The sequence below is a fragment of the Bubalus bubalis genome, chromosome 13 (assembly GCF_019923935.1).
Source record: "Bubalus bubalis isolate 160015118507 breed Murrah chromosome 13, NDDB_SH_1, whole genome shotgun sequence".
Lineage (NCBI taxonomy): Eukaryota > Metazoa > Chordata > Mammalia > Artiodactyla > Bovidae > Bubalus > Bubalus bubalis.
Genome location: NC_059169.1, coordinates 66,943,523 through 66,956,012, shown reverse-complemented (window position 1 = coordinate 66,956,012; position 12,490 = coordinate 66,943,523). Strand labels below are relative to the sequence as shown.

Below are 12,490 nucleotides of genomic sequence, written 5' to 3'. Positions count from 1 at the left end.
TTTCCTCTATTTCTTTGCATTGATCACTGAGGAAGGCTTTCTTATCTCTTCTTGCTAGTCTTTGGAACTCTGCATTCAGATGCTTATATCTTTCCTTTTCTCCTTTGCTTTTTGCTTCTCTTCTTTTCACATCTATTTGTAAGGCCTCCCCAGACAGCCATTTTGCTTTTTTGCATTTCTTTTCTATGGGAATGGTCTTGATCCCTGTCTCCTGTACAATGTCATGAACCTCCATCCATAGTTCATCAGGCACTCTGTCTATCAGATCTAGTCCCTTAAATCTATTTCTCACTTCTACTGTATAATCATAAGGGATTTGATTTAGGTCATCCCTGAATGGTCTAGTGGTTTTCCCCACTTTCTTCAATTTAAGTCTGAATTTGGCAATAAGGAGTTCATGATCTGAGCCACAGTCAGCTCCCAGTCTTGTTTTTGTTGACTGTATAGAGCTTCTCCATCTTTGGCTGCAAAGAATATAATCAATCTGATTTTGGTGTTGACCATCTGGTGATGCCCATGTGTAGAGTCTTCTCTTGTGTTGTTGGAAGAGGGTGTTTGCTATGACCAGTGCGTTCTCCTGGCAAAACTCTATTGGCCTTTGCCCTGCTTCGTTCTGTATTCCAAGGCCAAATTTTCCTGTTACTGCAGGTGTTTCTTGACTTCCTACTTTTGCATTCCAGTCCCCTATAATGAAAAGGACATCTTCTTTGGGTGTTAGCTCTAAAAGGTCTTGTAGGTCTTCATAGAACCGTTCAACTTCAGCTTCTTCAGCATTACTGGTTGGGGCATAGGCTTGGATCACTGTGATATTGAATGGTTTGTCTTGGAAATGAACAGAGATCATTCTGTCGTTTTTGAGATTGCATCCAAGTACTGCATTTCAGACTCTTTTGTTGATCATGATGGCTACTCCATTTCTTCTAAGGGATTCCTCCCCACAGTAGTAGATATAATGGTCATCTGAGTTAAATTTACCTATTCCAGTCCATTTTAGTTCGCTGATTCCTAGAATGTTGACGTTCACTCTTGCCATCTCCTGTTTGACCACTTCCAATTTGCCTTGATTCATGGACCTATAACATTCCAGGTTCCTATGCAATATTGCTCTTTACAGCATCGGACCTTGCTTCTATCACCAGTCACATCCACAACTGGGTGTTGTTTTTGCTTTGGCTCCATCCCTTCATTCTTTCTGGAGTTATTTCTCCACTGATCTCCAGTAGCATATTGGGCACCTACTGACCTGGAGAGTTCCTCTTTCAGTATCCTATCATTTTGCCTTTTCATACTGTTCATGGGGTTCTCAAGGCAAGAATACTGAAGTGGTTTGCCATTCCCTTCTCCAGTGGACCACATTCTGTCAGACCTCTCCACCATGACCTGTCAGTCTTGGGTGGCCCCACATGGCATGACTTCATTTCATTGAGTTAGACAACACTGTGGTCCGTCTGTGTGATCAGATTGACTAGTTTTCTGTGATTATGGTTTCAGTGTGTCTGCCCTCTGATGCCTTCTCGCAACACCTACCGTCTTACTTGGGTTTCTTTTACCTTAGACGTGTGGTATCTCTTCACGGCTGCTCCAGCAAAGCACAGCCGCTGCTCCTTACTTTGCACAAGGTTGCCCCTCCTGACCTTGAACGTGGAGTAGCTCCTCTCGGCCCTCCTGCACCCGTGCAGCCACCGCTCCTTGGATGTGGGGCTGCTCCCCTTGGGCGCCACCCCTGACCTCGGACATGGGGTAGCTCCAGGTTCATCTACAAAATATCTACCTAGTGAAAGCTTTCCCTCCTTCCCCACATTTTAGAAAAAGAGAAGAGTGACCACTCTCACCACTTCTATTCAACACTATAATACTGTATTGGTTAAACATTATACAGAACCAGAGAGCAAGAAAAAATAAGAAGAATCAAAACTCCCATTAATTACAGACTATGTGATAGAGTATATACATAAAAGTTTACAAAAGAATCTACAGATAAAATTTGGAATTGGTAAATTTAGTAAGGTCACTAGTCAACATACAAAAATATATAAAAACCCAGTGTTTTATACAAAAAAGAGAAAATAAAATGATCCATTTAGGATTATCCCAGGAATGCAAGAATAGTTTATCATCAGAAAAAAATGTAAATGTCATTTACCACAAGTAAAAGAAAAAAGCCACATGCTCAGCTCATCTCAATGGATTGTGAAAGTCATTTAATAAAATTCAACACATTCATAATTAATAACTAAGAGTATGGAAGATAAAAAGAACTTTCTCTCTTGTCAGTGGTGAGATACTGTGAGCATTACCTTTAAAATCAGTTGGAGGTCCAAGTCAGCATATTAAGATGAGAAAGAGATAAAGGGCACATAGACTGCAAAGATACAAACAAAACTGTTATCTAGTCTCAAATAATACAAATGTTTATACAGAAAATCCAAAGCAAAATCATCATAAATGAGCTAATGCTTGGATCTAATATAAACAACAGACAAAAACCAATTCCATTTCTATATACAGCAACCAATGATTTAAAAATGCACCTTAAGAATAGCATTTACACCATAAATAAGAATTTTAAGTGTCGTCAGAAAAAAGCGCAACAAAATTTTCTTAGATTTATATGGAGAAAATGATAAAATTTTTCTAAGGGACACTAAAACTACCCTAACTAGATAAGGAAAATTCAACATGTTAATAACTTGGATTATTTAATATCATAAAAATATTAATTCTATCCAAATTGATACATAGATTCAAAGTAATCACAACCATATTCCCAACTGTTGTTTGAAAAATATAAAGTTGATTCTAAAACCTAAGTGAAATAGCAAAAAGCCAAGAATGTCCAAAGCACTCTAGGTGAAGAAAATAAAATGAACACCCTACCAGATACCAAGATTTTTCCGTGGTGGCTCAGATGGTAAAGAATCTGCCTGCAACACAGGAGGCCTGGGTTTGATCCCTGGCTTGGAAGACCCCCAGAAGGGAATGGCAACCCACTCCAGTATTCTTGCCTGGAGAATCCCATGGACAGAGGAGCCTGGTGGGCTGCAGTCCATGGAGTCGCAGAGTTGGACATGACTCAACGACTTACACACATTATAAAACTTATTAAAAAATTCAAAAATCAGTTATAGGTGTAAGAAATAAATGAACCCATGAAAAGAATGCAAAGAAAGAGCCAGAAATGTGTCCACATATAAGGAAATTTGAGATATTTGACAGAATGGCACAGCCTCACCCCACCATGATGACATACAGAAAGTAGGAAGCAATACTAATTCTGAACCACCCCCTAAGATTTGCGGTTACCAACAGCAACACCACAGTTAACGATTTACCACTTGCAAAGAGTCTTTTGATAAATCATAAGAGTGAATTTGCACATTTTTGGTTTCTGCAAATGCCATTATGGTTTATTATTGCATGATTCACTTTTAACCTGTTAATACTCAGTGGATAAGTGGTTTTCTTCTATGTAAGATTCAGAATAAGGCAGGGTACTTTGATGTTTTTCTTTTTGTTGTTTACCTTTTTTAAAATTTTTAAGTGGAGGATAATTGCTTTACAATATTGTTGGTCTCTGCCATACATCAACATGAATGCCATAGTTATACATGTGTCCCTTCCCTCTTGAACCCCCTCCCACCTCCCACCCCATCCCACCCCTCTAAGGCTGGGATGAATTGTAAGAGGAGCATTGAAACACATAAATTACCATATGTAAAACAGCCAGCCAGTAGGACTATGCTGTATGATGCAGGGAGCTCAAACTTGGTGTTCTGTTGTTTACCTTTGTTTTTAATGATGGCCTTTTGGCCTTTGAATGCTTGCTTTACTTACATCTTTGTTTTTGAAAAGGAACTAACATAGGTTTTAAGCAAGGAAGATTCCTGATTTCCCCTTAAATACATACTGCAAGTCTGTGAAATATGAATCAAATCTTTGGTCTCCTTTTTAAGACTTGGCTTCTACGGCAAATGCGCTTTTCTACCTCAGTTTCATCTCCATTACCATTTTATATTGCATCTGAGGCCTGGCTAGCAACAGTGGCCAGCTCTTGTCTGAATCCTGCAAACTAGGCTCATAACAAACGACACCCCTAGAAAGGCTGGGCTCAACACAGGAGACCCAACTTCTGATGATGGTTTTGCATGAGAAAAATCACTCTTGTCTCTTGTCATTTTGTGGTTAGTGGGCAAAAAATTAATGCTTCCTCCAAGGGAAATTCAGATCTTGACATTAGTGGAAATGAAGAGCATACTCAAGTAAATTAATTTCGTGGTGGCAAAGTAATAAACCTCGAAAACCCCAGATTGGCTTGGACCTTCCCTGTTTAAAATACACAGTGACAGAATACTTTGTCAAAAAATGATATATCCCCTCAGAGCAAGCAAATATTTCATATGGATATTTCTGGCTCCATCAAAAATTTTCCCCAATTCAACTCATTTTCATAAACTTAGACCATTCATTTTTACTTATTAAATTATCAGTGCTAGGAAAGTTTTTAACATTCACTGGCATTAATGTGAGTTGAATTTGATAGACTAGCATGCCATTATTAGTATGATTACTATATTCATTTCATAGCCAACTTATGATTGTTTTACGTCATCTGTCTCCAAAAGCATATTCTGAGGAGGAATAAATATGTATTTTCAAGACAGTTGTGCTTAAATACAACTATAGTCCAAAAGTAATCATATGTAAGGCCTATCTATTTACAATTGTTAACAGCATATTATTAACTATTAATAATTAGGAAAAATAAATTGACCTCCTGCAAGTATTCAACAGTATTATGTGACTGCACTTTTACTTATACTGAAAAATCCATTATATTGCATGGAAGATGAAAACTGGTTGCTTAATACAAGGCCACCAAGATTTATACCTACAAATGGCTCAGACGGTAAAAAATCTGACTGCAATGCAGGAGACCTGGTTCAAACCCTGGGTTAGGAAGATTCTCTGAAGAAGAGAATAGCAACTCACTCCAGTATTCTTGCCTGGAGAATTCCATGGACAGAGGAGCCTGGCGGGCTACAGCCCATGAGGTCGCAGAGAGTCAGACATGACTAAGGGACTAACACTTTCACTTTTTTCTCCTCAGAGTTTGTTTTTAGCTTTTACATTTAAATCTTTGAGTTGATTTTCAGATATGAGATATAGTCCAGTTTCAATCTTTTATGTGTGGTTTTCCAGTGGTTCCAATGCCATTTATTAAAAAGACTATTTTTTCATCATCGAAAAGTCTTAGCAGCCTTATTAAAAAAAATCAACTGATGATGTATGTATGGGTCTATTTCTGAACTCTAAATTCTGTTCCATTGAACTATATGTCTATCCTTATGCCAATCAATATCACACTGTTTTGCTTACTGTGGCATTGTAATAAAATTTGAAATTGGGAAGATTCAAGATAGCTCAGTTGGTAAAGAATCCGCCTGCAGTGCAGGAGATCCTGGTTCGATTCCTGGGTTGGGAAGATCCCCTGGAGAAGGCAAAGGCTACCCACTCCAGTATTCTGGCCTGGAGAATTCCATGGACTGTATAGTGCCTGGGGTCGCAAAGAATCAGACACGACTGAGTGACTTTCACTTCACTTTGATTGTTTTGGCTATTCATAAAGTCTGCTGTATGCCCATATGAATTTTAGGTTTGCTTGTCTATTTCTGGGACACAAAAAGGTAGGTGGAATTTGATAGAGGTTGCACTGAATCTATAGATCAATTTTGGGACTATTGCCATCTTGACAATATTGTCTTCCAATCCATGAATATGAAATGTCTTTCCATTTATTTAGGCATCTTTAACATCTTTCAACAGGGTTTTGTGGTTTTCCATGGAGAATCATTCCCTTGGTTAAATCTACTTCTAAGAATTTTATTATTTGCAGTGTTACTATAAATGGAATTATTTTAATTTTCAGATTGCTCATTGCTAATGTTTAGAAACACAACAGCCTTTTGCATACTGATCTTGTATACTGCAACATTGCTACACTATTGATTCTAATATTTTTATTCTTCAGTATTTATATATATATATATATATATATATATGTTACATATATATATAACCATGTGCTGTGCTAAGTCACTTCAGTCGTGTCTCTTTGCAACCCTATGGAACATAGCCTGCCAAGCTTCTCTGTCCATGGGATTCTCCAGGCAAGAATACTGGAGTGGGTTACCATGCCCTCCTCCAGGGAAATCTTCCCGACCGAGGGATTGAACCCATGTCTCTTATGTCTCCTGCACTGTCAGGTGAGTTCTTTATCACTAGCGCCATCTGAGAAACTCATATATAACTGTGCCGTGCAGTACTTAGTCACTCAGTCCTGTCCAACTCTGCAACCCCATGGACTGTAGCCCATCAGGGACCTCTGTCCATGGGAATTCTCCAGGCAAGAATACTGGAGTGGGTTGCCATGCTCTCTTCTAGGGGATCTTCCCAACCCAAGGATCGAACCCAGGTCTCCTGCATTGCAGGCAGATTTTTTTACCATCTGAGCCACCAGGGAAGCCCAAGAATACTGGAGTGGGTAGACCATCCCTTTTCCAGGGGATCTTCCTGAATCAGGAATCAAACCGGAGTCTCCTGCACTGCAGACAGATTCTTCACCAGCTGAACTACCAGGGAAGCCCTATATATGGCCATAATCAATCTGCAAATAGACAGTGTTGCTTCTTCCTTTCTAGTTGGTGTGCCTTTTAATTTTTTCTTGCCTAATTGCTCTGCTAGAATTTCTGGTATGCTGTGGAAAAGAAGTGGCAAGAGTCCATCCTTAACCTTGTTCATAATTTTAATGATGGTAGCCTTCAATTTTTCAGCATTAAGTAATGCTAGCTTGTTTTCATGTTTGTTCAGTTGAAGAAATTCTCTTCTATTCCCATTTTGTTTTTTTAGCATGAAAGGATGTTTGTTGGACTCTCCTACATCTATTGAAGTGATCATGCATTTTTCTTCCTTTACTTATACTGATAATACTGCATAGTGCATTGACTTCCATGTCTCACTGACCTTGCACCCGGAACTAATCCCCTTAATCGTAGTATATAATTGTTTAATGTGTTGCTAGATTCCGTTTGCTAGTATTTTGTTAAGGATTTGTGTCAGTATTCACAAAGGATATTGGTCTGTAGTTTTCTTGTGGTGTCTTTTCTGGCTTTGCTTATACTAAAAACAAATGCTGGCCTCACAGAATATGTTAGGGTGTGCTCCCTGCTCTTCTATTTTTTGGGAAGAATTTGATTAACAATTACTGTTACTCCTTCAAACACTTGATACAATTCATCAGTGAAGATATCTGGCCCTAGACTTTTTTAAAACTAGAAGTGTTGTACTGCTAAGTCTCTTTGCTAAAGGTCTATTCGGATTTTCTTTTTCCCCTTGAATCAGTTTTTCTAGATATTTTTCCACTTCATCTATATTATCTGTTGACATATTTATTTGTAGTTTATCATTTTTATTTCTGTAAAGCAGTAATGTCCTTTTTTGTACCTGGTTTTAGTAACCTGTACCTTTTTTTTCTCCTTGATCCAGCTAAAGGGTAGTCAATTTTTCTGTCTTTTCAAAGAACCAACTTTTCACACTTGCATTTTGTATTTTTACATATATAAACACCTCTCTACACATGATGCTGAATGGTCAGCACACCCAATAACTGAAATAACATTATTCTCCTTAACATAATGAGCAGGGAGCACTCTTGGAAACTTCTTCTTACATGTCTTTAAACACCTGTCTGCACGCATTACACAAGTCAGCCAGTCTCATATATAGTTTCAACACACCGTGTTAAGAAGTAACTTTGAAACGTCCCTTTTACATATGTGCTCAAATACATCTATACAAGCATTCATGCATTAGATTCCCTCTTGGTCCTCGGCTTTTTTTTTTTTTGATAATTTGATTGCATGACGTACTTTTGTGTGTATTTCTTTGAATTTATCCTACATAGAATCTGGTGAATTTCTTGAGTGTGTATATTAAAGTTTTCATCAAATGTGTGAAGTTTCCTGCCAATATTTATTCAAATATTCTTTCGGCCTCTCCCCTTTTTTTTTCTGAGATTCCCATTGTCTGAATATTGTTGACAATATTCAAAATCTCTGAGTTTCTTTCATTGCATTCTTTTCTGTCTGTTCCTCAGACTAAATAATTTCAATTGACCTATCTTCTATCTGGTCAAATTTGATGAACCCTTATAGTGAAATTTTAATTTCAGTTATTATACTTTTCAACTCCAGAATTTTTAAATAATTTTTATCAAATTATAACTTTTATCATTTTTATAATTATAAACATAACCATAAAAACCTCCTTTTGGAAATTTCTTCCTCTTTCTGGATATTCTCTATTTGGTAAGATATAAATTCTACTGAATTCTAACTTTACCCTGTGCTAAACAATTTCTTTTAACCTTTTTTTAAAAAATTGTGAAATATATAAAGAGTTCATATTTTAGAAAATAAAAAAATGAACACACATATACTAACAATCAAGCATAAGAACAGAACATTAGTAACTTCTAAGGATCCTGTGAGGTAATCTTGAAGTCTGCATTAATCCTTTCCCATATTTCCTTACAGCTTTACCAAATACATATCCATGAATAATGTGCAAATTTACCTTATCTTTTATTTAAAAATTCTATAAATGGACTCATACTATTCTGTGATTGTTCTGTTCAACATTATGTATTTGGAAATTGTTTCATTTTTCACTACTGTAGAGTATTCCACTGAATGGATGGCTCTAAGGATGTGAGCTAATAGTAGTCAGATAAAGTTGAGCTATGCTGAGATAATAAAAAATACTCCTGAGGGGGTAAAAAATACTCCTGAGGGGGGAAAAAACTGAGGATCAAGCCCTAGAGTATGCCAACTCTTAAAGGTCACAAAGACACAAGAGAATCAGGGAAGGTTTGGTGAGTGAAGTGAATGGTAAACTAGCAGAAAGTTGTGCTGTGAAAGCCTGGAAAGTACAGTATTTCAGACAGAAATGTGTGGAATGCTATTGAAAGTTTAATAAAGGAAGGAATGAGAAGAATCCACTGGATCTGACAACACACAATGCTATGGGGATCTCCTCACGACTGGCTGTGTTGCAGTGGTGTGGGGATGCTGAAGCCAGCCATTCAGGGGTAATTTAGGACACAATGGCAGCAGAAATGTTAAGACTACGTGCATAAACGACCATAAAACGCAGCAGAGAAATGGAGGTATTAGGATCCAGGAGGTGGCAAGTTTTTAAAAATGTTATCAACATTAGAGCACTGTGTATGCTGTCAAGAATAATCCTACAGAGAAGTCACAAGTTGCTGAAGCAAAATAAAGGGTCAACTCGAGACAGAAAAGTCTCTGAGAAGGGGAGAGAATAGAACCCGGAGTCCAGAGGAAGGGAACTGCCTGTCACAGGAGGAGGATGCTGTCTCCAACACAAGAGGAAAGACGAAGATGATGAATAAATTAGGAGGGTAGAAGAAAAACGAGGGAGATAAATCTGACAGCTTCCATCTCGATGAATCATGAAGGTCATTAACCAAGTGGGGGTGAAGGTCGTCCTGAAAAGTAGGGAGCTGAGTTCACCTGAGACAGAAAAGCAACACAAAGCAACACCAAGTATCATTTGAAACTGTGCTCGTGAATTTAAAGTCAGTCAGTCTACTGGGTGTGGTTTTTCTCAGGTTAACATTCACTGGTCTGAGTACAAGCACAGAAAAAGAATTGGAAACATTTCACCAGAGAAGGCTTTGGTCAGGCAAATAACTTCTCTCTAAAGGGAAGGCTTACCTGCATCACCTAAGGTTATACTTAACAGTTCAAGATGTAAACTATGAAGTAAACAGCAAATACAGTGTTAAGCTACTCAACTAACGCTTGCAGTCTTTTATTTTAACTAAGTTCTCAAGGTCACACTGACACCACATCGTGCTCGCCCATCTTCCATTGGTTTTATCAATTTGGCCCTGTATTGTACTTTCCTTCCCAAAACACACTGATAAGATGTACAAAAATACTGCAATGATCGCTGTTCTAAAAACACTTTAGTATTTTATTTGAAAAACTTAGGTAAAAAGATAAATATATTTTTATTTCCCCTAGAAAACAAAGGAATTCACTAATGATAAGCAAGCAATCTTTTCTCACAATAGATATAAATTATATAAAATTTAAGCTCTTGCCTTACATCATACTTTATTTTAATATATCACATTTATTGAAGGAAAAAGATTAAAATACATATCAAACACCAAAAGAGATGATATGTAACCAATTATTCTTGATCCAAAAAAATCATATTAATACAACTGTAAATTTCAGATAGAACAGCCCCATTCTGACAATACTAATTTGTTATACATTCTGTATTTGCCAAATAAATATTATCTTACTACTTTTCAAAATATTTTAACCTAACCAAGGATTTCCTTATATCTCATTTTCTCATTTGTAATTTGGGGACATACCTCTTTTTATAGATCTACCAGAAATTAAGTTTTGCTAATAAGAACTGTCCTCAACATCTTACCAACAAAGTCACATCAAATACATTTAGATTTGTTAAAAAAAAACAAAAAAAAAACTGATTTTGAATCTCATTTTTGGTCAAGTTTCAAAGTCAGAGCCCAAAGAATTCTTTGCAAGGGGCATCATATGAATAGATATGTCATCAATTAGAAGTTTGCTACTTTGGCATTTTCCCTCCAGTGATAGAATACATCAGTTTTTCGTTGGTTTAAACACCAGACAAAATGAATAGACAGTTGAATTTAGAGTCCACATGGTACAACAAACACATTCCTTTAAACACCAGACTGACATGCAGCACAGGATGTCCACACACCTCACACCTACATCCTAGCCGACGCTGAATTTCACCTTGAATTCAGTCCAGGGCAGCCAGAGTGGAAGCCACCTTTAAATGACTGCTCTCTGTTTTTGCTGAATGTATATTTCTGCTCCTCCGTTTAAGCATACCTACTCACAATATCTAATAAGGAAGCAAATGAATCTTTAAGTAAAGAGATGTTTATTAATATTAGGTCATATCTTCAAAATAACTCTTAAGTTTAGATAATTTTTAATGTACAGTTAAATTTAGAACTAATCTTGTTTAAAAACAAAAATCCCTGAAACCTCTCATTCTACTCTTTTTCCACATATGTGTATTCCAGAATTGAGGAAAAACGGCAGAGCTAGAGACAGGATTAGCAAAGAACAGAGTCCTTCTGTGTGGAGAGCAGATACAGAGCAACTGCTAATAACCCAGGTCCACATGCTACTTACACATTACTGTGACCAGAGCAATTACTGGGATTCATATTCTTATGATACAAAGAAAACTGCAACCATCAGATTTCAAAGTAAAGATGAACAGACTAAAAACCGAGAAAACCTTCAGGGTTTTAGGAATGCAGTATTTTGCTACCACACTCAAAGACGATGATCAGGAGAGAAGTGTCTGCACTTGCTGTGGCGATCGGTGTAGAATGCTCCCAGGATCTTTGTACTCATTGACCGGATTCATCACAGCTGCATACACTTCCCCATAGGCTCTGCAGACTAAATCTGTAGACTGTTTTATGATCTGCTCTCTATTGACAAACAAACAGATCTGTGTTAACACAAAATCTGAAAACGAAAAACTAAGCATTCCAAGAAAGCTCCATACTTGAACCAAAGTATTTCATAATTATCACCTTATTAAAAATCATGGTACAACTACACAAGTTATCTTGGTTTGGGGATAAAAAGTTTTTTTATATTTATTATTTCTTTATGAAATCTTCTCCATTAGTATGTAGGTTGCAGAAGTGCAGGGGCAGTGTTTTGCTCACTCTGTAGAACCGTGATGTTTAGGATGGAACATTGCCTAATACATTGTGAATTACTAAACAAGAAATAGAAACTGCAACCCACTATCAATGCACTGATTTTGCAAACGCAACTGACAACACATTAACTGTAAAGAGGCTTATAACCATTCAAATGTATCAATCCTTCAAATCTCAGAATAACTTACAATATACAGTCCTTTCACCTACAGCTCCTATACTAATAATCACATCTCCTCAATTTTTCATCTCTCCCACAAAGGTGACACTTGTCTGCAACAAATCACAGCATTTTTACAAATACACATTCCTATATAAGCACATAAAAGAAGATAAATAATTTTAAATAAACTGAAGTAAATGTCTCTAGAAAAAAATAGTATTGGGTTCTTCAAATCTGCATTAATTGTTGAATAGTTTTCATGACATTTAGTTCATCAACTGCAACTATTTCTACTCCTATATCACTATACCTACTGATGAAAACAGGCTTCCCAGGGGGCTCAGTGGTAAATAAACCACCAGCCAATGCCAGAGATGTGGGAGACACAGGACATCCCAGATCCCTGGGATGGGCAGGTTCCCTGGAGGAGGAAATGGCAACCCACTCCAGTATTCTTGCCTGGAGAATTCCATGGACAGAGGAGCCTG

At 37.2% G+C, this 12,490-nt stretch overlaps 1 protein-coding gene across 2 annotated transcripts in view; it reads right to left on the bottom strand.

The window, feature by feature from the left end:
* Positions 1 to 2,112: 2,112 nt before the first annotated feature.
* Positions 2,113 to 12,490, bottom strand: part of COG6 (component of oligomeric golgi complex 6) — a 62,831-nt gene continuing 52,453 nt past the window's right edge. The window contains exon 19 of one of the 2 annotated variants that reach the window (XM_025262932.3): positions 2,113 to 2,362. In XM_025262932.3, coding sequence (XP_025118717.3) covers positions 2,323 to 2,362 — 40 coding nt within the window. In that variant the 3' untranslated portion in view covers positions 2,113 to 2,322. Of the gene's footprint in view, positions 2,363 to 10,035; positions 11,600 to 12,490 lie in introns of those variants that run through there. The other variant, XM_006055495.4, reaches the window with a different exon arrangement.